This window comes from Eulemur rufifrons, chromosome 2 (assembly GCF_041146395.1).
Source record: "Eulemur rufifrons isolate Redbay chromosome 2, OSU_ERuf_1, whole genome shotgun sequence".
NCBI classification, from domain to species: domain Eukaryota; kingdom Metazoa; phylum Chordata; class Mammalia; order Primates; family Lemuridae; genus Eulemur; species Eulemur rufifrons.
The window spans coordinates 4849354-4876953 of record NC_090984.1 but is presented as its reverse complement, the minus strand read 5'-3'; the positions used below and the strand labels follow the sequence as shown (position 1 = coordinate 4876953).

The window sequence follows — 27600 nt, the reverse complement described above, 5'->3', positions numbered from 1 at the left end:
ACAACGGATAAAGTTCAATGCCTTCCAGGTAGACAGACATTTATGCCAGCTTTTATTCAACATTCCAGCCTTTCCCAAATAAATTGATATACAGCCTTGTCATATACTAAGTGTCCATATATACTGTGACTTATTTCCTAATTCATACTATAAATAATGAATATTTGCTATGTGCCAGATCATTCTGCAACATTATATATTATTTAATTTTATGTCTAGGTCTTGCCAATTATATAATTAATCCATTTTGATATGATTACATTATTATTAGTTTATATCTTATTTCATTTAATTTTTGTTCCATCCAATTTTATTTAATACAGTAGTTTTGAAACAATAAATTTAACATGGCTTTATTCCCTGACATTCTTTTTATTTCATAACTTCCCATTGCTGTAATTTTTTCTGTATAATGCACATATATTCACATACCTCTGTGACGGAACTAACTGCTGAGCATATATGTGCACAGAGGGACATAAAACCCAGTGGAAATCAACAAGGAGAGAGTGAGCAAAAGAAGGGAAAAAACCTACACAATGGGTACAATGAACACTATTTAGGTGACGGGCACACCTGTAGCCAGGACTCTAGCATTACAAAAGTAATCCATGTAACCTAATACATTTGTACCACCTTAATATTTTGAATTTAAAAAAATTAAAAAAAGTAATTGAAGCAGGTGAAAGTCTGGCTCATTTGGATCTTTCACTATAATGGTGAACACAATGCAATGCAATAAATGTGTGTATGATGTAATGCCCTCAGGGATGAATGATACACAGGAGTTTATTCTGGGCAGAAGGAGAGAATGAATTATCACGGTGTGCATGGGATTTTATAGAGTGTGGCCTAGGGATGCCTTTGCATGTGAGATGAAGACCAGAACCAGGACTAGAGCGAGACCATTGGATTTGTCAAAAAAAGAGATCAAAATATAAAGATCAAGAATAATGAAAACAACAAAAAATGTCACACAAGAAATATGAGAAAAGGGCTGCCTCATCTGCTATCAGACCATATAAAATACAAAAACCAATTGACCAGCCTGAGCAATATAGTGAGAGCCCCATCTCTACAAAAAATTTTAAGAAATTAGTCAGATATAGTGACATACACCTGCACTCCCAGCTACTCAGGAGGCTGAAGCAGGAGGATCCCTTGAGCCCAGGAGTTTGAGGTTGTAGTGAGCTATAATGATGCCAATGCATTCTAACCTGGGTGGCAAGGTGAGACTCTGAATGATAATAATAAAAAATTGGTCCAAGAAACTTCTCGAAAGAAGATATAAGAATGGCTAACAAACATATGAAAAAATGCTCAACATCCCTAATCATCAGAGAAATGCAAATCAAAACCACAATGAGATATCACTTAACTCCAATGAGAATGGCCTTTATCAAAAAAACCCAAAACAACACATGTTGGCGTGGGTGTGGAGAGACAGGAACACTAATACACTGCTGGTGGGACTGCAAACTAGTGCAACCCCTGTGGAAAGCATTATGGAGGTATCTTAAACAGATTCAAGTAGACCTGCCATTTGACCCAGCAATCCCATTACTGGGCATATACCCAAAGGAAAAAAGGTCATTCTGTAACAAAGACACATGTACCCGGATGTTTATAGCAGCACAATTCACAATAGCAAAGATGTGGAAACAACCCAAATGCCCATCAATACATGATTGGATTAGTAAGCTGTGGTATATGTATACCATGGAATATTACTCAGCTATAAGGAATGATGAAGATACGACATCTCTATGGTTCTCCTGGAGAGAGTTGGAACCCATTATATATATATATATATTTTTTTGAGACAGAGTCTCACTCTGTTGCCCAGGCTAGAGTGAGTGCCGTGGCGTCAGCCTAGCTCACAGCAACCTCAAACTCTTGAGCTCAAGCGATCCTCCTGTCTCAGCCTCCCGAGTAGCTGGGACTACAGGCATGCACCACCATGCCCGGCTAATTTTTTCTATATATATTTTTAGCTGTCCATATAATTTCTTTCTATTTTTAGTAGAGATGGGGTCTCGCTCTTGCTCAGGCTGGTCTCGAACTCCTGAGCTCAAACGATCCGCCCACCTCGGCCTCCCAGAGTGCTAGGATTACAGGCGTGAGCCACCGCGCCCAGCCGGAACCCATTATATTAAGTGAAGTATCCCAAGAATGGAAAAACAAGCATCACATGTACTCACCAGAAAATTGGTTTCCCTGATCATCACCTAAATACAAATCTGGGAACGACACCAATCGGATATCAGACTGAGGTGGGGGGTGGGGGAGGGGATGGGGGTATGCCTACACAATGAGTGCATTGCGCACCGTTTGGGGAGTGGTAACACTTGAAGGTGCTGACTTGGGAAGGGGGGGGTGGGGAAGGGAGGGATATATACCTACACGATGGGTGCAACGTGCACGACCTGGGGAACAGACACGCCTGGAGCTCTGACTTGGGGGGAAAGGCGGTACAGGAGCAACGTATGTAACCTGCAATTCTGTATCCCCCATAACAAGATGAAATAAAAAAAAAAAATTGGTCCAATAAACTTAAAATACACACACACACACGCACACACACACAGCCCAGAAAGTCCTCTACTGTTTCACATGTAAATGCCTAAACTTAGTGGTTCTTTGTATATTTCCTTTTTTGAATTATTTGATTATACCATTTATTCCTTTTTTTCCATTGGTTTTTCTATCTGTAAGTGTCTTGACACAGAAAAAAACATCATTATATTTGTCACTTAGTAGACTTATCCTTGTATTTTATTATTTTTGCTGAGCATCAAGGGGATACCGAGGAGTTGGGAAGTCTCCAAAACTAAGGAAGTTTATTTTCCTTACTGTCTCTCAGGGATCACCTCAGCTTATTAGATCTTTTCCCCCACTCAGGTCAAATTACTTCTTCTTTCTCTGTTCATTGGACAGATTTTTTTTTTTTTTTTTTTTTTTTATCACAAGGCAGAAACTGGCCATACCATATTTGAGTCTTTAGGGTTACATGTGTATGGGAGATTTCCAAATTGGAATTCCTGGGTATCATTTCTGTATTTTATCCAGGAAACATAATTTGATATTGACCACTTGCCTGGTAACAATTTCTGGATGTGGATATGGAGCCCAGTGTGACCAAGGTGGGAAGAACATAGGCAAAACATGGCCTCAGGAGGGCAGGGTGTGCTGCTTCTGTGTATGTGTTCTGTGTGTGTGTGTGTGTGTGTGTGTGTGTGCGCGCGCGCACACACTTGTGTATGAATACCCTTAGGGTGAGAGCCGGTTTCAGAGAATGGTCACTTGGGGTCACTATATTCCAAAAGGTAACTCCTAAAGGCCAGAACTCAAGGCTACAGCAGGGAATATACAGGGGATGCATTTCAATCCATGGGACACCTTTGCAACTAAATTAATGAAGAGCAAATGCAACAACATCTGGACAGAGGGACTCCTTGTGTCAGCATGTTTCAGCAGCGACAAGGCCACCTCCGTCCTCAACCACCTCTGACACCTTCTCTCATCACTCTCCTCTTGCTCATTCCCCTGCCACACTGGCTTCCTTGTTGGTCCTGAACATCTGAAACAAGCACATTCCTAAGGGTCTGCCATTGGTCGTTTCTTCTGCCTCACACACACAACTTCCTTCTGCAGGGAACATGGTGCCTCCTGCCCTGCCTTCATTGTGGTCTCTGCTCAGCTGTGACCTTGTCTGCTGGTCTTTCCTGATTGCCCAGTGAAAAATACCACCCCATTCGCACTTTCCTTTTTACCTCCTTTCTTGTTCTTCCGAGGATTCATCACCATCTGACAATAGTATGTGGTATTTTTTAAATTTGCTTTTATCATTCTCTGTCACTCTATTGTAGGGACTTTTGTTTTCTAGCACCGTTAACTCACTGTCTAGATAGATAATGCCTGGAACATGTCAAAATTCTCTTCAGATTCTCCAAAGGCACGAAAGATTTTCTAATTGCAACTTTTGAATACATGCCCTCAGGGAAAGGCTGAGAGTGGGACAGGAGTTCCTATTCCGAGATGGTCAAGGGATCCCCTAACAGGGACAAGATTCACACACAAATTATTGACATTAACTTCTTGTGAATGGAGGTTACCAGAGGCTGAGGCAGTTGGGGTGGGGTATTTGGGAGATGTTGGTCAAAGCATATAATATCACAGTTATAAAGAAAGAATTAAATTAAATTGAAAATTAAATTAAATTAAAAACATGTACAACATGGTGACTATAGTTGATGATGTATTTTATTGTTGAAAAATGATAAGAAAGTGGATAATGGTTCTCACCACAAAAATGGTGACTAAGGGAATTAATGCACATGTGAATTGACTAGATTTAGCTTTTCCATAACGTATGTATACTTCTAGCCATCACGTTGTACACAACAAATACACACAACTTTATTTTTCAAGTTAAAAATAAACTTTTAAACGTAGAAATTACCTTCTTTACTGTAGACTATAAATGAGAGCATTTCTGTCATGTTTGTAATGCATAATTGTCATGTTCTCTTTCTCTTTCTTTTTTGTCAGTCACATCAACCACATGGATCTAGGGAATGACACACGCATTTCAGAATTTCTTCTGCTGGGATTTTCAGAGGACCCAGAACTGCAACCCATTCTCTTTGGGCTGTTCCTGTCCATGCACCTGATCACTGTGCTTGGGAACCTGCTCTTCATCCTGGCCACAGTCTCAGACTCCCACCTGCACAGCCCCGTGTACTTCTTCCTCTCCAACCTGTCCTTTGCAGACATCTGTTTTGTGTCCACCACTGTCCCAGAGATGCTGAATGTGCAGACATGGAGCAAAGTCATATCCTACACAGGCTGCATCACCCAGATGGACTTTTTCTTGCTCTTTGTAGGACTGGACAACTTCATCCTGACCGTGATGGCCTATGACCGGTTTGTGGCCATCTGTCACCCCCTGCACTATGCAGTCATCATGAACCCCAGGCTCTGTGCACTTCTTGTTCTGGTGTCCTGGATCCTGAGTGTCCTGAATTCCTTGTTACAAAGCTTAATGGTGTTGCGGTTAACCTTCTGTACAGACTTGGAAATGCCCCACTTTTTCTGTGAACTCAATCAGATAATCCACCTTGCCTGTTCGGACACCTTCCTTAATGACGTGGTGATGTATTTGGCAGTGATGCTGCTGGGTGGGGGGTGCCTTACTGGGATCCTTTACTCTTACTCTAAGATAGTTTCCTCCGTACGTGCAATCTCCTCGGCTCAGGGGAAGTGTAAAGCATTTTCCACCTGTGCATCTCACCTCGCGGTCGTCTCCTTATTTTATTGTACATGCCTTGGGGTGTACCTCAGCTCTGCTACACACAACTCACACTCCAGCGCAACAGCCTCGGTGATGTACACGGTGGTCACTCCCATGCTGAACCCCTTCATCTACAGCCTGAGGAATAAAGACATAAAGAGGGCTCTGAAACGACTTTTCAGAAGGATGCAATGAAAGGGCCATTTTTCAAGTTGTGCCATTGATTTCAGAGCTCTAAGCCTCAGAGCCAGAAATTGTGATTCAATAATCAGATCACTGAAGTAGACTTTGCTCCTTCTGTTTATTTTTCTGGAGTTTCAATTTCTTTGACCTCAACTTCTTTTTGAATTCATGCCATTCCTTCATAAAGCTTTCTGCTCTCTCATATCCAACTCTTTTGCCCTCTGTCATTTTCCTACTTTCCTGATGTTATTCACAAACTACAGTCAGAAACAACTTGGGCGTTCCTATTTGTCTCATGTACTGGTGAGTTGTACTAGTCCTATGAAATCAACCACCCTTGGCAACTATAAGGGCATTAATACAACTTGAATGTAGATGAATAAAAGACCACGGTTTTCTACTTTGGACTCCGTCGTTCCTTTCGCTGTCACCACCTTAGCTTCTCCTCCTGATGATGTAAACTTTGACATAGAAGTGAGTTTCATAGGTGATGATGGCATTTTATTTTCCCCAATGGGATCCTGTGCTCTTTTCATCTCAGTTTCCACAGTGTCTTCCATATTCCCTGTAAACAGTAGGAAGTCAAATATTGCTCATCAAATGTGTGTTCCAAGTGTGCTCTACACAGAAAGACAGGTTTGCATGAATCAATTGACTTTAGAATGACTTGGAGTCAGAGATGGCCTTAAAGAGGGCAGAGTAAGATTTTCAGGCACACATTGAATGACTGTGGAAGATCTGTTGTCGTGATGTTCATCTACTCACAGAAGTTTGGAAACTTGGTGTCCATCGTGACAACATTTTTTTCATGGCAGTGAAAGATTTGGTGTCGTGGTCTATATTATTTTACTGTATCATCTTGCTGTTTCTGCTTAAAATATCCCAGTGCTACATACAGGTAGGATTCCTACCATTTCCTAACACGTCTCCCCCTTTAAAGAACTTTGTCACAAGCATTGAACTATAGGAAAATGCACAATATGTGTATTTACCTCATCTTCAGCTGCCTTATTCCTTTTACTGTAAACTGTCTTCAGTCTTCATGGTCAAAAATGACTCATGCAAGAGCTTGAATGTCTGCTTTGAACTTCAACTTTTTAGATATTCTTGAGTACAATATAGAAATAGTAGAAGAGCTTAAAAGAATCTAAAATTCCTAATGTGACTATCTGGAACCAGCACGAGGGCAACAGGTATAATAACCCGAGCACAACAGAGCTTAGACTGTTAGGCTCTCAAGCACTTTGATCCCTGCACAGTGACCTAGGAGGAGGTTTCTCTTCAAAATCACAACTTCCTATGTCCCAGGAGGAGAGCAATGCTAGACTCACTTCCTGACCCAAGATAATTTCTAATGTCACGGTGAGCTTAGTTTATGGGTAACTATTACACAGTCACAGTAGCTGCTATCCATGAACAGCTGTGTATTCCAGGTAACTTCCACTAAGCTGTAAAATATTACTTATCACAAGAATGGAAAAACAAACACCACAAGTACTCATCATTAATTTGGCACTAATCGATCAACACATGTGCACATATGGAAGTAACATTGATTGGGGATCAGGCAGGCGGGAGTGGGAGGATGGGATGGGTAAATTCACACCTAGTGCAGTACGTGCTGTCTGAGGAATGGGCATGCTTGTGGCTTTGACTCAGGTGGTGCAAAGGCAACTTATGTGACCAAGGCATTTGTAACCCCATAATATTTTGAAATAAAAAAATTAATTAAAAATATTACTTAATTTCCACATAAACTCCATAAAGAAGGTGGAATTCCTAAAAGTTTCACTGGCTCCCCTGGGTAAAGCACTCAAGAGGCACATGTACAATTGTTTATGCAAAAGCTGAGCTACCAGTCCAAGGAAGGGTTCATCCTCCTGAAGTCAGACAGGAGGTGTGTGGTAGGCTTCTTGGTGGAAAAGGCCTCCACATAATTATACCTCCCTTTCACACTGGACCACATGCTGCCTTGATACTCAGAGAGTGGTCCACAGAACAGGGCGAGCAGCGTTAACATCAACAGGGAAATAGTTGCAAATGCAGAGTGCCTTAACCTGTGCTGATTGCCCCAAATAAGAATCCGCACTTGAACAAGACCCTCAGCTGAATCATATACATATTGGAGTTGAAGAAGTCCTGGACTAAAATACTCGCCCAATCTCCCAAGTATTAACAATTCTGTAAAATATTTTTTTGGGTTGTGGGCTTGCCTGTCCATTGTAGGATGTTGAACAGCATGCTTAAATTCATTAGTTGCAGTAGCACATCCCCAGCTGTGAAAATCAAAATTTCACCAGACATTGCCAAGTGGCTCCTGCAGGCACAGTCATCCCCTGGGAGAACCACGGACCTATAGAACTGGAATCATTTTGGTGGTGATCCACCGAAGCTCATCCATGACTCAACTTGTAACTTTGGGCAGGTCACTTGACGCGCTGAGCCCAAATCCCAATAGTATGGCCTCATAGAATGGAAATGTATTAAAATAAGACACATTAAATGTGGCATTAAATGAGACAAACCATACAAGATTCCAACTTCAGTCCATAGTTCATGAAAAGGTCTAAATATATCTCATGTAATTGCAAAATATTTCAAGTGGAAAGGACTGAAAGACAACTCCTTACTTATTTTATAAGCATAGACTTCCTAATTGCTTCGTTAAAAGTCTTGAAGCCAGGACTGTAGTGCGGACCCATGGTTTTATAGCAAGTGAACATGCTCTTCTTCCCTGTAGGAGAGGGAATAGCAATTTTCTGCAGATGTCAACAGCCGTGTCCCCAAGCCAAGTCAATACTTTGAAGATCCAAGTGACCAAATACAGACTAGTAAAGAGTAGTAAGACCTAGTTGCTCAGTCTTTGACTTTGGAGGAAGTTTTCATCAAAATTTGGGTCAAGTTGCTAATGAGGTTAGACCTCCCAAGGGCACAGAGCTGAAAGAGAAGGAGTAATATACTGGATTCACCTGAATTCTCACCTGGTGTCTTGGGAACAGAATCAGCAGGAAAATTTTTCTTTCTTTTTAGAACAGTGCCACACAGAGAAACCAGGTGCTCAGGTGTTGGAATAGCAAGAGGGAAATATGCCTAATTGGCAGATATAAGGAGCGGTAAATTCAGTATATGTCATCTGCTGTTGTCCTTAAGAATGTACAGCCTAGGTATGGATGGAATATTGTTCAATCTTTTGCAGTCCTCCTTCTGATTATGCTTCACTCCTCCCTTCTGTCTTGTCTGGGGATGGAGTTTTGGTCTCCATCCCCAACAGTCCAGGATAGAATTCAGACTTCCACATGGACCCCTTCCTCTCAGAGACCCCACACAGGTGAGTCTGAGAGCCAAGTCAGTCCTGCAGGAAAAGTTCAGAGAGAATGAAAACAGACAACGTTTACCCAGAGACCACCTGAAAGCCAAACCAGCCTAGCGCAAGCGAAGAGATTGATGCATTTCTTTTCTTGGTTGATGAATTAATTTATAATTAATTTATTTGATATGTTAAAAAGATAAATGTCAGCCGGGCATGGTGGCTCACGCCTGTTATCCTAGCACTCTGGGAGGCCGAGGCGGGAGGATTGCTTGAGCTCAGGAGTTCAAGACCAGCCTGAGCAAGAGTAAGACCCCTGTTTCTACAAGTAATAGAAAGAAATTTGGCTGGGCAACTAAAAATATATATAAAAAAATTAGCCGGGCGTAGTGGCACATGCCTGTAGTCTCAGCTACATAGGAGGCTGAAGCAGGAGGATCTCTGGAGCCCAAGAGCTTGAGGTTGCTGTGAGCTAGGATGATTCCACAGCACTCTACTGGGTAACATACCAAGACTCTGTCTTAAAAAAAAAATGTCTGCCAGACTCAGCAATGCAGGGATCATTGCTGATAATTAAATAATAAGTGTGGAAGTCCAGTTGGATGAAACTGAATAAGGAATGCAAGACATAAAGTGGTTCCAATAAAATTAGCATATGTCCATGGGCTTTTGCAGTTAAAGAAACTCAGGCTCAAATGGTACATAAGCAATATATGTAAATCAAAACATTTGTACCCCCATAATATTCTGAAATAAAATTTAAAAAATCAAAATTAAAAAAAAAAAAAGAAGTAGAAGGTAGACTATTAGTTGTGGGGTGTCATGGGATGAATCGAAGGGTTTTTTAAAAAAAATTTAAGGTAAGTGTATTTTAGCATGCTCTGTATTCATTAGAAAGATCCATACCAGTGGATTGCTTGCAAATATTGCCTTGCAATGGTCGTTCACGTGATGTGCATTTCACGGTATCTTCTCTCATGCTGGATATTCAAATGAAAAAAATTATTTTTATGGGTCAAAATGGGAATACTAAGGAGGCCCTTACTTGCAATTATTTCATGAATAGTGTCTGCTGTTCTGTTAACCTTTTATTTTCTTTTTTGAAAATTGTGCACATTTTTTATTTTTATTTATTTTATTTTTTATTCTTATTTCAGCATATTGTGGGGGTACAAAAGTTTAGGTTATGTATAGTGCCCTTGTCCCCTCTCCGCCTGTCAGAGCTTCAAACGTGTCCAACCCCTAGACAGTGTGCATCGCACTCATTACATATGTATACACCCATCCCCTCCCCCACCCACATATGTCCAACACCCAATCAATGTCATTCCTAAATGCGCTCTTAGATGATGATCAGTGAAACCGATTTGATGGTGAGTACATGCGGTGCTTATTTTTCCATTCTTGGGATACTTCACTTAGTAGAATGGGTTACAGCTCTATCCAGGAATACAAGAGGTGCTATATCACCATTGTTTCTTATAGGTAAGTAGTACTCCATGGTATACATATACCACATTTTATTAATCCACTCATGGATTGATGGGCACTTGGGTTGTTTCCACATCTTTGCAATTGTGAATTGTGCTAGTATAAACATTTGGGTGCAGATATCTGTGTTATAGAATGTCTTTTGTTCTTTTGGGTAGGTGCCCAATTATGGGATTGCTGGATCAAATGGTAGGTCTACTTGTATCTGTTTAAAGTATCTCCATATTGCTTTCCACAGAGGTAGCACTAGTTTGCAGTCCTACCAGCAGTGTAGGAGTGTTCTTGTCTCTCCGCATCCACGCCAACATTTGTTGTTATGGGACTTTTTGATAAAGGCCATTCTCACTGGAGTTAAGTGATATCTCCTTGTGGTTTTGATTTGCATTTCCCTGATGATTAGAGATGTTGAGCATTTTTTTCATCAGTTTCTTGGCCATTCTTGTGTCTTCTTTTGAAAAATTTCTGTTCATGTCCTTTGCCCACTTTTTGATAGGGTTGTTTGATTTTTTCTTACTGATTTTCCTGACTTCTAAATAGATTCTTGTTACCAGTCCTTTATCGGATGTGTAGAATGTGAAAATTTTTTCCCATTCTGTAGGTTGTCTGTTTGCTCTCGTGACTGTTTCTTTGGCTGTGCAGAAGCTTTTTAATTTAATCAGGTCCCATTTATTTATTTTTGTTGTTGCTGTGATTGCCTTAGGGGTCTTGTTCATAAATTCTTTTCCTAGGCCAATGTCTATAAGTGTGTTTCCTACATTTTCTTCTAGAATTCTAATAGTTTCACTCCTAAGGTTTAAGTCTGTTATCCACTGTGATTTGATTTTTGTGAGAGGTGAAAACTGTGGGTCCTGTTTCAGTCTTCTACATGTGGCTATCCAGTTTCCTCAGCACCATTTATTGGATAAGGATTCTTTTCCCCAGAGTATGTTTTTGTCTGCTTTGTCAAAGATTAGATGGCCATATGAGGATGGTTTTATATCTGGATTCTTGATTCTATTCCACTAGTCTGTGTCCCTGTTCTTGTGCCAATACCAAGGTGTTTTAATAACAACAGCCTTGTAGTATAGTTTGAAGTCTGGTAAATCAATACATTGTATTTTGTTCTTATTGCTTAAAATTGCTTTTGCTAAACGGGGTCTCCTCTGGTTCCATACAAAGTGTAAAATTATTTTTTCTATATCTGTGAAAAATGATGTTGGTAATTTAATAGGGATTGCATTGAATCTGTAGATCACTTTGGGTGGTACAGACATTTTAATAATGTTGGTTCTTCTGATCCGTAAGCATGGTAATGTTTTCCACCTGTTTACATGCTCTGTGATTTCCTTCCTCAGTGTTTCATAGTTCTCCTCATAGAGGTCTTTTACCTCCTTAGTGAAATGTATTCCTAGGTACTTTATTTTCTTTGTTGCTATTATGAAGGGTATTGAGTCTTTGATTTGGTTCTCAGTTTGACTGTTATTGGCATATATGAATGCCTCTGATTTGTATGTATTGATTTTGTATCGTGAGGCTCTACTGAATTCATTTATTGGTTCCAGGAGTCTCTTGGTTGAATCTTTGGGGTTTTCTAGATATAATATCATATCATCTGCAAAGAGTGAGAGTTTGATCTCTTCTGTCCCCATTGGGACACCCTTGATTCTGCTTTCTTGCCTTATTGTTCTCACAAGGACTTCCAGCACTATGTGGAATGGCAGTGGGGACAGTGGGCAACCTTGTCTGGTTCCAGTTCTAAGTGAAACCACAATTTTTTTTGACGTAGAATATTTTTCCCCATCATCACTAGAAATAAATCACCTTTATACATGTTTCCATCTTTTTTTTCTTCTTTCAGCTTATTATGGGGGTATAAAAGTTTAGGTTATGTATATTGCCCATGCCCCCCCCCCCGAGTCAGAGCTTCAAGCGTGTCCATTCCCCAGACAGTGCACATCACACTCATTATGTAGGTATACACCCATCCCCTCCCCCCACCCCCCACATCTGCCCGACATCCAATTGGTGTTATTCCCATATGTGCACTTAAGTGGTGATCAGGGAAACCAATTTGCTGGTGAGTACATGTGGTGCTTATTTTTCCATTCTTGGGATACTTCACTTAGTAGAATGGGTTCCAACTCTTTCCAGGAGAACATAAGAGATTCTATATCATCATTATTTATTATAGCTGAGTAGTACTCCATAGTATACATATACCACATTTTATTAATCCACTCATGTATTGATGGGCACTTGGGTTGTTTCCACATCTTCGCCATTGTGAATTGTGCTGCTATAAACATTCGGGTGCAGATGTCTTTGTAATAGAATATCTTTTTTTCTTTTGGGTAGATGCCCAATAATGGGATTGCTGGATCAAATGGTAGGTCTTCTTGTATCTGTTTAAGGTATCTCCATATTGCTTTCCACAGAGGTTGCACTAGTTTACAGTCCCACCAGCAGTGTATGAGTGTTCCTGTCTCTCTGCATCCACAGCAACATGGATCGTTTTGGGACTTTTTTAATAAAGGCTACTCTTACTGGAGTTAAGTGACATCTCATTGTGGTTTTGATTTGCATTTCCCTGATGATTAGAGATGTCGGGCATTTTTTCATATGTGGTTATTAAAACTGCATGGTATTGGCACTAGGGCAGGGACACAGACCAGTGTAACAGAACAGAAAATCCAGATATAAAACTATCCTCATATAACCATCTAATCTTTGACAAAGCAGACAAAAACATACTCTGGGGAAAAGAATCCTAATCCAATAAATGGTGCTGGGAAAACTGGATAGCCACCTGTAGAAGACTGAAACAGGACCCACAGCTTTCACCTCTCACAAAAATCAAATCATGGTGGATAACAGACTTAAACCTTAGGAGTGAAACTATTAGAATTCTGGGAAAGACTGGGGGAAAGACTCTTATAGACATTGTCCTAGGCAAAGAATTTATGAGGAAGACCCCAAAGGCAATCACAGCAACAACAAAAATAAATAAATGGGACCTGATTAAATTAAAAAGCTTCTGCACAGCCAAAGAAACAGTCAAGAGAGCAAAGAGACAACCTACAGAATGGGAAAAAAATTTTGCATGCTACACATCCAATAAAGGACTGATAACAAGAATCTATTTATTTTTTTTTATTTTTATTTTTTTTGGTTGAGACAGAGTCTCACTTTGTTGCCCAGGCTAGAGTGAGTGCCGTGGCGTCAGCTTAGCTCACAGCAACCTCAGACTCCTCGGCTTAAGCGATCCTACTGCCTCAGCCTCCCGAGTAGCTGGGACTACAGGCACGCGCCACTATGCCCGGCTAATTTTTCTATATAGATTTTTAGTTGTCCATATAATGTCTTTCCATTTTTAGTAGAGACGGGGTCTCGCTCAGGCTGGTCTCGAACTCCTGACCTTGAGCAATCCACCCGCCTCGGCCTCCCAGAGTGCTAGGATTACAGGCGTGAGCCACCGCGCCCGGCCAAGAATCTATTTAGAACTCAGAAAAATCAGCATGTTTCCATGTTATTACAAATCTCTTGCTCCTTCTTGCTACCTTTTTGCCTTTTGTGATTAGTCGATTTTTAGTTTTGAATTTAATGTTTTAATTTCATCCTTGATTGACAAATAATAAATAAATGTTTATAAAATTAAATGAGCTCTTGTAACATAATGGAATATTATTGAATATAATATTATCTAACAAAATAGAACAGAATGGAATGCTATGAAATTAAATGTATCAGAATGAAATGTTAGGGAGTGGAATGTCACTTAATGGTATTTCAGGAAATAAAATGTCACCATATAGAATGTTACGGAACGTTACGTCAGGGAAGGGAATGCTCCATAATGGAATGGAGTGGCATGGGACAGAATGGAATGTCACAGAATGTAATGGCATTGAATGAAATGGCACAGGATGGAATTTTAGAGAATGGAATGTCACGTTATGGTATGTGACACATTGTAATGTCACAGAATGGAATGTTACAAAATTAAATGTCACAGAATGGAATGTTACAGAATGTAATGAATTTCAATCAAATGGAATGGAGGGTTTATGGAATAAAATATTATAGAATGGAATGTTAGCAATTGGAATGCTACACAACAGAAAAAAATGAAATGGAATGTTACAAATTAAAATGTTACACAATATGGAGGAAGATGGCGGAGTGGTGGTGACTGCCTGGATTCGTGCTCCCAGAGAGGAAGGCATGAATCCGGACCTACCACAATGCTAGAGGACCGCTCCCCCACAAGAACAGCAGTGTGAATCCACGGAGAATCAACGTGGGACACACAGAGCGAGAAAAGTCGAGGTGAACGGGAAATAAGATTGAGAAATTCTGGAGAGTGCGGGACGGACAATAGACAGTGGAGTGCGGGTCGGCTACACCCGCCACATCATCGGGTGGGGTGGGGGCAGCCTCCTAGGAAAGCGGCTTGTTCTCCCCACTGACCTCCACACCCACTTATTTAGAGACCTGCCTCAAGCCAGTGCAGAATCACCGAGGGAGATGTGGGGCTTTGCAGACAGGATGCTTTTTCAGGAAAACAGCTTAGACCCTGGGGGAACTCAGCTGAGACTGTGCTTAGCGAGGAGGGAAGGAACTGCGCCAGGCGGAAAACTTCAAAGGGTCCCTGAACAACGGATTTCTTTGTATCTCCTTGCTTCTTTTTTCGGTGGTTCTCCAGCCAGTGGCCCCCAGTGAGGGCCTTTGCCCGCCAGGCCCCCGGCTCCGGTGTTTGCCAAACTGGAACGTTAATCTCCTCCAGTCCCGGCTTTCTGCGGGCGCCTGGGCGCCATCTTGAAATCCACAGCGAAACCGCTGTGGAGCCATAAGGGGCAAAACAGCTCCCTGGGCGGCTCCCTCTGCTATTCTCTGAACCCACGCCAAGAGCGCGGGATATACATAAACACGGTGGGCAAGAGGCATTACCGGGAAAACAGCTTGGACCCTGGGGGAATCTCAGCCAGGGCCGCGCTCGGTAAGGAGGGGCAGAGCTACACTAAGGCGTAAAAAAAATAGGGTCGCCGAACTATAGATTTCATTTTTGTGTATTTTTCTGCTTTTTTTTGGCAGTTCACTAGCCAGACAGCCCCAGAGGGCATCTATGCCCGCCAGGCCGCTGGCTCTGGTGGTTGTCGAACCTGGAACGTTAATCCCCTCCAGTCCCAGAGTTCTGTGGGTGCGTGGGCGCCATCTTGAAATCCACAGAGAAACCGCTGCGGAGTCATGGGGTGCCGAGTGGCTCCCTGGGCGGCTTCCTCCGCTATTCTCTGAACCCACGCCAAGAGCGCGGGATATACATAACACGGTGGGCAGGAGACATTACTGGAAAAACTACTCAAGAGCTAAAGATCAAATCCCAGATACCACAATGGCCCAAGAGAGAAAACATAGCAATGAAGTTCTACCCAACAAGCGGAACAGAAAACTGTCCCACTTTTCAGTTTTCTCAAAAAATGTGAATGGCTTGAATTCCCTGCTCAAGAGACATAGACTGGCCCAATGGATAAAAAAACACAAACCAAGTATCTGCTGTCTTCAGGAAACTCACCTAACCTGCAAAGATGCATTTAGACTGAAAATAAAAGGATGGAAATCAATATTTAAAGCGAACGGTAGCCAAAAGAAAGCTGGTGTGGCAATCTTAATTTCCAGTAACTTAGCTTTCAAACCAACAAAAGTAATAAAAGACAAATGTGGTTACTATATGTTTAAAGGCACAATTCAACAAGAAGACATGACTATACTTAATATATATGCACCCAACCTAGGTGCACCCAGATTCATAAAGCAAACCCTACTTGATCTGAACCAAATGATAGATAACAATACTGTAATAGCTGGAGATTTTAACACCCTACTGACAGTACAGGACAGATCCTCTAAACAGAAAATAAACAAAGACATAATGGACTTAAATAGAATGCTAGAACAAATGGGCATGACTGACATCTACAGGACATTCCACCCAAAGTCCACAGAATATACATTCTTCTCATCAGCTCACGGGACATTCTCTAAGATTGACCATATCCTAGGATATAAAGCATGTCTTAAAAAATTTAAAAAAATAGAAATTATACCATGCAGAATAAAAGTAACAGTGAACCCAAACAGAAACCCTCACTCTTACTCAAAGTCATGGAAGCTAAACAACTTTCTCCTGAACAATTATTCCATAAAGGAAGAAATTAAGATGGAAGTCAAAAGTTTCTTTGAATTAAATGACAATGGAGATACAACTTATCAAAATCTATGGGACACAGCTAAAGCAGTCCTGAGAGGAAAATTCATATCCATAAATGCCTATATTAAAAAGACAGAAAACTTGCAAATAGAGAACCTTATGAATAGACTCAAAGAGCTGGAGAAAGAAGAACAGAGTGACCCCAAACCCAGCAGAAGGCAAGAAATTACTAAGATTAAATCAGAATTAAATGAAAAGGACAACAAAGAAACTATAAGGGAAATTAATAAAACAAAAAGTTGGTTCTTTGAAATTATAAACAAAATAGACACACCCCTGGCTAGACTAACCAAGAGCACAAAACTAAAATCTCTAATAACCTCCATTAGGAACATGAAAGGAGAAATCACAACCGATGCCACAGAGATACAAGATATTATCTATGAATTCTACAAAAATCTTTATGCACACAAACTGGAGAATGCGGAGGAAATGGACAAATTTTTAGAAATACATAGTCTTCCCAGGATCAACCAGGAAGAAATAGAGTACCTGAACAGACCAATATCAAGAACTGAATTCAAAACAGCAATAAAAAACCTTCCCAAAAAGAAAAGCCCTGGTCCAGATGGGTTCACACCTGAATTTTACCATCCATACAAAGAAGAACTGGTGCCCATCCTACATAAACTATTCTCCAATATTGAGAAGGATGGAATTCTCCCCAACACGTTCTACCAAGCCAATATAACATTGATACCAAAACCAGGAAAGGATGCAACAAAAATAGAGAACTACAGACCAATTTCTCTCATGAATATAGACGTAAAAATTCTCAATAAAATGCTAGCAAATCGAATCCAAGTGCTTATCAAAAAAATAATCCACCACGACCAAGTGGGCTTCATCCCAGAGATGCAGGGGTGGTTCAACATAGGTAAATCTATAAATGTAATTCACCACATAAATAGAAGCAAAAACAAGAACCATATGATCCTCTCAATAGATGCAGAAAAAGCATTTGACAAAATTCAACACCCTTTCATGATAAGAATGCTTAACAAAATAGGAATAGATGGAACGTACCTAAAAATGATACAAGGCATATATGACAAACCCACAGTCAACATCATTCTGAATGGGGAAAAATTGAAAGCATTCCCACTTCGAACTGGAACCAGACAGGGCTGCCCACTGTCCCCATTACTTTTCAACATAGTATTGGAAGTCCTTGCAAGAGCAATCAGGCAAGAGAGAGAATCAAGGGAATCCAAATAGGGAAAGAAGAGATCAAACTCTCACTTTTTGCTGATGATATGATGTTATATCTGGAAAACCCCAAGGATTCAACCATGAGACTCCTGGAATTGATTAACAAATATAGCAAAGTCTCAGGCTACAAAATCAATATACACAAATCAGAGGCATTTATATATGCCAGTGAAAGTCAATTGGAAAACCAAATTAAAGACTCAATACCCTTCAAAATAGCAACAAAGAAAATAAAATATCTAGGAATATACCTAACTAAAGAGATAAAGGACCTCTGTAAGGAAAACTATGAAACACTGAGAAAAGAAATAGCAGAACTTGCAAATAGGTGGAAAACTATACCATGCTCGTGGATCGGAAGAATCAACATTGTTAAAATGTCTATACTTCCCAAAGTGATCTACAGAGTCAATGCAATCCCTATTAAACTACCAACATCATTTTTCACAGATGTAGAGAAAATAATTATACACTTTGTATGGAATCAGAAGATCCCGTATAGCAAAAGCAATTTTAAGCAATAAAAACAAAATGGGAGGTATTAATTTGTCAGACTTCAAACTGTACTACAAGGCCGTGGTTCTTAAAACAGCCTGGTACTGGCACAAGTGCAGGGACACAGACCAGTGGAACACAACAGAAAATCCAAATATAGAACCATCCTCATATAGTCACCTAATTTTTGACAAAGCAGGCAAGAGCATACTGTGGGGACAAGAATCCCTATTCAATAAATGGTGCTGGGAAAATTGGTTAGCCACAAGTAGAAGACTGAAACAGGACCCACAGCTTTCACCTCTCACAAAAATCAAATCACGGTGGATAACAGACTGAAACCTTACGTGTGAAACGATTAGAATTCTAGAAGAAAATGTAGGAAAGACTCTTACAGACATTGGCGTAGGCAAAGAATTTATGAAGAAGACCCCTAAGGCAATCACAGCAACAACAAAAATACATGAATGGGACATGATTAAATTAAAAAGCTTCTGCACAGCCAAAGAAACAGTCACAAGAATAAACAGACCACCTACAGAATAGGAACAAATTTTTGCATACTACACATCAGATAAACGTCTGATAACAAGAATGTATTTAGAACTCAGGAAAATCCGTAAGAAAAAATCAAACAACCCTCTCAAAAAGTGGGCAAATGACATGACTAAAAATTTCTCAAAAGAAGATATAAGAATGGCTAACAAACATATGAAAAAATGCTCAACATCCCTAATCATCAGGGAAATGCAAATCAAAACCACAATGTGATATCACTTAACTCCAGTGAGAATGGCCTTTATCAAAAAAACCCAAAACAACACATGTTGGTGTGGATGTGGAGAGACAGGAACACTCATACACTGCTGGTGGGACTGCAAACTAGTGCAACCCCTGTGGAAAGCATTATGGAGGTATCTTAAACAGATTCAAGTAGACCTGCCATTTGATCCAGCAATCCCATTATTGGGCATATACCCAAAGGAAAAAAGGTCATTCTATAACAAAGACACCTGTACCCGAATGTTTATAGCAGCACAATTCACAATTGCAAAGATGTGGAACAACCCAAATGCCCATCATTACATGATTGGATTAGTAAGCTGTGGTATATGTATACCATGGAATATTACTCAGCTATAAGAAATAATGAAGAGACAACATCTCTATGGTTCTCCTGGAGAGAGTTGGAACCCATTCTATTAAGTGAAGTATCCCAAGAATGGAAAAACAAGTATCACATGTACTCACCAGAAAATTGGTTTCCCTGATCATCACCTAAATACACATCTGGGAACGACACCAATCGGATATCAGACTGAGGTGGGGGGTGGGGCGAGGGGATGGGTGTATGCCTACATAATGAGTGCATTGTGCACCGTTTGGGGAATGGTCACGCTTGAAGGTGCTGACTCGGGGGGTGGGGTGGGGAGGGGATGGATATATACCTACATGATGGGTGCAATGCGCACTGTCTGGGGAACGGACACGCCTGGAGATTTGACTTGTGGGAACAGGCGGTACATGGGCAACGTATGTAACCTGAAATTCTGTATCCCCCATAATAAGATGAAATAAAAATAAATATAAAAAATAAAATAAAATGTTACACAATATAAAAAAAGTTCAATGAGATCATCCTTATAGGGTGCTAAACTCAGGATAACTTGCATAAAAACATCTCGACATATCTCTTAAGATGTCTAAACTCTTTTACAAATGAAGGATAAACTAACAGCTCTTAACCCTGTTTTGTAAATATGAAATTTCTAATTGTTTTGGCAAAAGCTTCACGAAAGCAAGCGATGCAGTTATCAATGGTTTTCAATCAAGAGAACACAGTTTATCCCTTGGCAAAGAGGGGAACAGCAATTTTTTGGAGATATCAAAGTCTGTGTTCCAATCACCTGTCAATGCTTTGGAGATCAAAGTGACCTATTCAGGACAGCTTCCTCAGTTTATATTTTGGAGAACATTTTCACTCAGATTTGGGTTCAAGTCTTAACAGGTTAGTTCTCTGGAAGGCAAACAAGTCCGTGGAGAAGCAGCAATGAAGACCGGATCTACCTCATATGCAATCCAGTGTCTTGGGGACAGAGTATGCAACAGAAAAACAGTTCTTTCTGTGCAGAGCAATGTCCCTGAGGGAAATGATGTGCACAGGGTTGGAATCGCAAGAGGGAAATGTGCCTAATGAGCAGAAATACAAAGCTGGAAATATCTCCCCTGCTGTTGGCCCTATCATACACAGCCCTGGGCTGGATGAGACATGGTTGTTTCTTTTGGAGTCCTACATCTGCCTCAAGTTCTGATGTATCCCCTTTCCCTTCTGCCTTGTCTTTGGACTGAGTTTCGAAACCCATGGTCAACCATTCAGGAAGGAATTCTGACATGCACATGGAGATCTTCCTTTCAGAAAACCCATCAAGGTGAGTCCAATAGTCGAGTAGATGTTGTAGGAAAGGTCATGAAGAATGGAAGCCATGAATATATCGTTGAGGTCACCTGGGAGAAAATCTAGCTTAGCCAGAGTGGAGAGCTTGCTGTGGTTGTTTGCTTGCTTGCTAGATTAATTAATTGATTCATGTATTTACTTATGATGCTAAAAAGAGAAGTGAATATTGAATGCAGCAATGGAGGATGATAGGTGACAATTAAGTGATGATAATGGAAGCCCAATTAGAAAAGAAACTGGAGGATTTAAGATGGTTCCAGAGGAAGCAGAACATACAACCATGTCTTAGCAACTAAGTGCAGAAGAGAAATGGGGTCTTCACCGTGGAGGGATATAAACTGAAGTACAGGCATTTGGTTTTTATTCTTAAGATGGGGCATATTTAGGCATGGTTCATATTGATGAGAAAGATCCAGACCAATGCATTTCCTCCAAATACTACTTGACAATAGCAGTTCATGATACAAACGTTTTGCAGTATCTTCCCCCATGCTGGCTATTCAAATGAAAAATGAAATTTATTTAACAGGTGAAAGGTGGTATAATAATGACTTTTACATTGCAATTATTTCCTTACCTGGGAGGCTCAATTTAGTTTTGTGTGTGTTAGACATGTATCACTGTGTTGAAAACTGTGCACATTCTGTGCTTTCGTATGGTGGCTTTTGAGTGTTTTTATTCCTTTTTTCATGCATTCTTTAAACATTTGGATTTTTTCACCAATTTTGGCATTTTGTTGTTTAGTTGATTTATGTAAGTGTCAATGTATTTGAGAAGAATGCATTAACAATATACATCTCGTGTAGCACAGTCATAGTGCATTGACTAATTGCATTGTAAATATAGAAAGTTCTGTGTGGTTTGGCTAAATAAATTGTCATTTATACATACATTTTGAGTTTGTTTCCATGCCTTTCTTATTTCTAATTGTGCCTTTTGGCTTTGTATTAGGTCTATTTCTAGAGGTTGCCTCACCTTTGGCCATCATTTGGAAATCATTCTTTATCATCTGACTAAAGTGATATGTGGTTTTTTCTCAAGGTGGAGGTGGGGATTTTGTCACCCAGGTGACATTGAACAATGCCACGTTTGGCTTTTAACCTGGAGAAGGGTCAGCAGAGAACAGAGAAGCTTGGAAACTAATGCAATGCCCAGGACAAACTCCCCCAAAATAAATGACCTGAGCAAGAATTTCAGTAGTGCTGGGATTGAGAACCTCAAGTTAATGAATATCCATATTTTTAATATGTATAACTGTATTCAGATTGTTTTCCCAGGATCTTGTAATACTTCACATTTCTGCCAGGAAAATTAGAGTGTACTACTTTGCCACCTATTTAAAAGTTCTGTCCCCATTCAATGTGGCAGCTAAGTTATTTCCCAGGCTGAAGGGTTTGAAAGAGATTTCTTGTTGTTTTAAACTATTACTGGGCTTGAGCAAAAATGCATGTACAAGATCACGCTTTTGATTTGCTTATTGTTGTCTACCCAGTGTTCTACAGTCATCACCATTTCAGATGATTTTTACAGATTATTGTTTCTTCATTGCCACTTAGCAGTATATTTCTGGTCATAAAAAGTTTTAAATTTTATTATCTATATATATATGCCTACCTTCCCTTGTTTCTTGCTTTAGATAAGATGATTTGCCTATATGTAGATTTTTTTATGTGGTTTTCTGCATATTCATCTAACAAGTATTATTTACTTTTACACTAATATCTTTAAACAAGATAGTTCTTTGTAAGATGTGAGACCAGGACAAATTTCTATGCCTTCCAGGTCCGTAGACATTTATGCCAGCATTTATTCCATAATCCAGTCTTTTCCAACCAATTTGAAATATGGCCTTGTCATATATTAAATATGCATATATAGTGAGACCTATTTCCTGATTCATTCAATAAATAATGAGTATCTGCTATGTGCCAGAACATTCTAGGTGCATTATATGTTGTTTAATTCTATGCCTAGGGTTTTTTTGTTTTCTTTTTTAATTCAGGATATTATGGAGGTACAAATATTTTTGTTACATGAAAGGCATTTGCCTTACTCAAGACAGGCCATATGCATGTCCTTCCACCACACGGTGTGCCCATCTCCATTAGCTGTGGGTTTACCCATCCCCCACCCCCCGTACCTGACTGGCACCCAGTTAGTGTTACTAGCACACGAGCACCTTAGTGTTGATCAATTACCAGTTTGATGGCGAGTACATGTGGTGCATGTTTTTCCATCCTTGTGATACCTCTCTTCGAAGGATGGGCTCCCGCTCTATCCAGAAGAATACAAGAGGTGATAGATCACCATTGTTTTGTGTAGTTGAGTAGTATTACATGGTTGCTAGTTAAATAATTTTTCTATTTTGATATTATTAAATTATTGTCATTATATATCCTGTGTCAATTAATTTCTGTTCCGTCCAGTTTTGTTTGAGATGGTAGTTTTGAAATAATGTGGCTTTATTCCCCTGGCATTCTTTTTATTTCACTTCTCTTTGCTTTAATTTTGCTCTATAAAAAGCACACTTATGCACGTACATTTGTGAAAATGCTACAGTAATCAAAGCTGGTGAAGTTCCCACTGATTTGGATCACGTATATATCCATCCCCTCCCCCCCATCTGCCTGACACCAGATGAATGGTATTCCTATATGTGCACTTAGGTGTTGATCAGTTAAATCCAATTTCATGGTGAGTACATGTGGTGCTTATTCTTCCAGTCTTGGGATACTTCACTTAGTAGAATGGGTTCCAGCTCTATCCAGGATAATACAAGAGGTGCTATATCACCATTGTTTCTTGTAGCTGAATAGAACTCCATGGTATATATACACACACACACACACACACACACACACCACATTTTATTAATCCACTCATGTATTGATGGGCACTTGGGTTGTTTTCACATCTTTCACCTCTCACAAAAATCAACTCACGGTGGATAACAGACTTAAACCTAGGGCATGCAACTATAAGAATTCTGAAGCTCAGGCTCGGGGGGATGGGGAGGCATGGGCAATATATATAACCTGAACTTTTGTACCCCCATAATGAGCTGAAATTAAAAAAAAAAGAATTCTAGAAGACAACGTTGGAAATAGTCTTCTAAACATTGGCTTAGGCAAAGAATTTATGAAGAAGACCCCAAAGGCAATCACAGCAAGAAGAAAAATAAATGAATGGAACCTGATCAAATTACAAAGCTTCTACACAGCCAAAGAAATAATCACGAGAGCAAACATACCTTTGTCTTTTAATATTTTTGCTGTACATTAGGGGATATGCCAGGAGTTGGAATGTCTTGCAAACTAAGGAAGTTATTTTTTCCTCACTGTCCCTTAGAGGCTACCTGAGTTTATTGGGTTCGCCTCCCCTTGAGGTCCAATTAATTTCTCTCTCTCTTTGTAGCTGGGCAGATTTTTAAAATATTTTGTTTTTATTTATTTATTTTTATTTCAGCATATTATGGGGGTACAGAAGTTTAGGTTACATATCTTTCCCATGCCCCCCACCCCTCCAAGTCAGAGCTTCAAGCGCGTCCATTCCCCAGACTTTAAACACAAGGCAGAAAATGGCCATACCAAATCAAGCCTCAAGGTTAAATGTATATGGGAGATTTCCAAACTGGAATTTCTGGGCACCATTTCATTATTCTCTTGGGAAAAGACAATTTGACATTGACAACTTGCCTGTATTCCATTCTTTTCTACTGGTGTGAGCAGGAGTTAGAAGAGCATGGGAGTAACATGTCTCTGGGAGGCCACAGTGTGCTGCATGTGTGGATGCATTAGGGGTGTTTGTGTGTGTGTGTTTGTGTGTGCATGCTTAGGGTGAGGCCGTCTTTCAGGGAAAGGGCACCTGGGCTCTGTGCTCCAAAGGTACTCATACTATAAAGGCTAAGATTCAAGGCCACAGTGGGAAACAAAGAGGGGATGCATTGCAATTCCTGGGACACCTTTGTAACCAAATGAATAAAGTACAAATGCAACAACGTCTGGACAGAGGGACTCCTTGTGTCTTCAAGTTTCAGCAGCCAGGAGGCCACCTCATTCCTCGACATCCCCAGACAACATCTCTCATCACTCTGCTCTTGCTCATTCCCCTGCCTCACTGGCTTCCTTGCAGGCTTTGAACACCTGAGGAACAGTTTCCTCAGGGTCTTTCATGATCATTTCTACTGCCTTGCACACACTTCTGCAGAGAGCACTGTGATTCCCTCCTGTCTGCCTCTTGGTGTCGATTGAATTCTCACCTTGTCTGCTGCTCTTTCCTGAATGTCCAGTAAAAAAGAAAAGAAAAGAAAAGAAAAAAACTCCCATGCTTTCCTTTTTACCTCTTTCTTTTTCTTCATAGGATTCATCACCATCTAACACAGCATGTGGTGAATTTTATTATTTGCTTGTATTTTGTCTCTGGTCGTTCGATTGCAGGGACTTCTGTTTCATAGCATCATTCATTCATTGTCTAGAAAGTGCCTGGAACATGTCAAAATTTACTTTATATTCCTCAAATGTGTGAAAGATTTTCTCATTAAAATTTTGGAATACAGGCCAGGTGAGGCGGCTCACACCTGTAATTCTAGCACTTTGGGAGGAGGAGGCAGGAGGATCACTTGAGCCCAGGAGTTCGAGGCTGCAGTGAGCTACGATGATGCCACTGCACTCCAGTAGTGAGAGAACGAGACCCTGTCTCACACTAAACAAACAAAAAAACAAGAAAAAAAACTCCTTTAGAATATATAGCCTCAGGGAAAGGCTGTGAGTGGGGCAGAAATTCTTAATGAGAGATTCCAGGTGATCCCCTAACAGGGACCAGGTCCTCACACAAAATATAGAAATTAAGTTCTTGTAGAATGGATGTTACCAGAGGCTGGGAGGGCTGGGGTGAGGGGTGGGGAGATGTTGGTCAGTAGATAGAAAATCACAGTTACATAGGAGGAGTAAGTCCAAGAGATCTATTGGACAGCATCATGGTGACTACAGTTGATGATATATTGTATTCTTAAAACATTCTAAAGGAGTGAATGTTAAGTATTTTCACCTCAAAAATGAGGACTTCATGAGGCAATGGAGATGACAATAATTAATAGCTAGATTTAGCCATTGCATAATTTATATGTACCTCAGAACATCATGTTGTGCAAGATACTTACAATTTTACTTGTCAAAGATAATAAAAATTTAAAAACAGAAATTAACTTTTGACTTTAAAATATAAGTGATAGCACTTCTGACAGGTTTGTAATGCAAGCTTGTGTCATGCTCTCCTTCTCACTTTTAGTTTTCCCATCAACCAGATGGAGCCAGAAAATGATACACGCATTTCAGAATTTCTTCTGCTGGGATTTTCAGAGGACACAGAACTGCAACCCCTCCTCTTTGGGCTGTTCCTGTCCATGTACCTGATCACTGTGCTTGGGAACCTGCTCATCATCCTGGCCACAGTCTCAGACTCCCACCTGCACAGCCCCATGTACTTCTTCCTCTCCAACCTGTCCTTTTCTGACATCTGCTTGGTCTCGACCACTGTCCCAAAGATGCTGGTGAATGTGCAGACCCACAGCAAAGTCATATCCTACGCAGGCTGCATCACCCAGATGTACTTCTTTGTACTCTTTGTAGGGCTGGACAGCTTCCTCCTGACCGTGATGGCTTATGACCGGTTTGTGGCCATCTGCCACCCACTGCACTACGCGGTCACCATGAACCCCAGGCTCTGTGGGCTGCTGGTGCTGGTGTCTTGGATCATGAGTGCCCTGAGTTCCTTGTTAGAAAGCTTAGTGGTGCTGTGGGTGTGCTTCTGTCTGGACTTGGAAATCCCCCACTTTTTCTGTGAACTTAATGAGATAATCCACCTTGCCTGTTCTGACACCTTTCTTATTGACATGGTGATGTATTTCTCAGCTCTACTGCTGGGTGGTGGTTCCCTGGCTGGGATCCTTTACTCTTACTCTAAGATAGTTTCCTCCATACGTGCAATCTCCTCAGCTCAGGGGAAGTATAAAGCATTTTCCACCTGTGCATCTCACCTCGCGGTTGTCTCCTTATTTTACTGCACAAGCCTCGGGGTGTACCTCAGCTCTGCTGCTACACACAACTCACACTCCAGCGCAACAGCCTCGGTGATGTACACGGTGGTCACTCCCATGCTGAACCCCTTCATCTACAGCCTGAGGAATAAAGACATAAAGAGGGCTCTGAAGCAGTTCTTCAGAGGGAAGCAGTAAAAAAATACCATTTTGCAAGAAGTGTGTGTGATTTCAGTACTCTAAGCTCTAGAGCCTGAAATGGTGATTCATGAGTCAGATTGTGCAAGTACAATTTGCTCCTTCTAGTTATTTTCTGATATTTCAACTTCTTTGATCTTAGCTGCATTGTAGAATTTAATGTATTCTTATATAAAGATTACTGCTCTATGATATCCAACTGATTTTTGCATTATTTTCAAACTACAGTTCAAAAGGATTTGGAGATTCCTATTCATCCCACACTGTATTAACCCTAAATGACCAACCGCATTTGAAAAGTATAAGATCATTTGTATAATTTTATTGTAGATAAATATCTAATACCACGGATTTTCACTTTTGAGTTTGTCATTCCTGTCTCTTTCTTTTTTTTATTTCAGCATATTACAGAGGTACAAATGCTCTGGTCACATAAATTGTCTTTGCGCCACCAAGTCAGAGCTACAAGCGTGCCCATCCCCCAGATACTTTCCTGTTCCAAGATACTCTCTATTTTTGTCTTCTGCTATATGGCTCTTTTTTAAATGTCAGAATATTATGGGGATACACATATTTTGGTTACATAATTTGCTTTTGTACAGTTTGAGACAAAGTTACAAGTTTGCCCATTACCCAGTTAGTGTGCTTTGTGCCCATTAGGTGTGAATTTACCCATCCCCTCCGCACT

The 27600-nt window shown here is 40.4% G+C and overlaps 2 protein-coding genes and 1 pseudogene across 2 annotated transcripts; 2 read left to right on the top strand and 1 right to left on the bottom strand.

Moving 5' to 3' along the window:
- LOC138399495 (cytochrome P450 4F2-like) overlaps window positions 1-27600 on the bottom strand; it is an 859494-nt pseudogene that overhangs the window by 578035 nt on the left and 253859 nt on the right.
- LOC138380878 (olfactory receptor 7A10-like) lies at window positions 4565-5488 on the top strand. Its single transcript, XM_069465340.1, has one exon. The coding sequence runs from the start codon at window positions 4565-4567 to the stop codon at window positions 5486-5488; it is 924 nt and encodes a 307-aa protein (XP_069321441.1).
- LOC138399400 (olfactory receptor 7A17-like) lies at window positions 25983-26912 on the top strand. The gene has a single exon (XM_069493800.1). It carries the CDS (start codon window positions 25983-25985, stop codon window positions 26910-26912), a length of 930 nt encoding a protein of 309 aa, XP_069349901.1.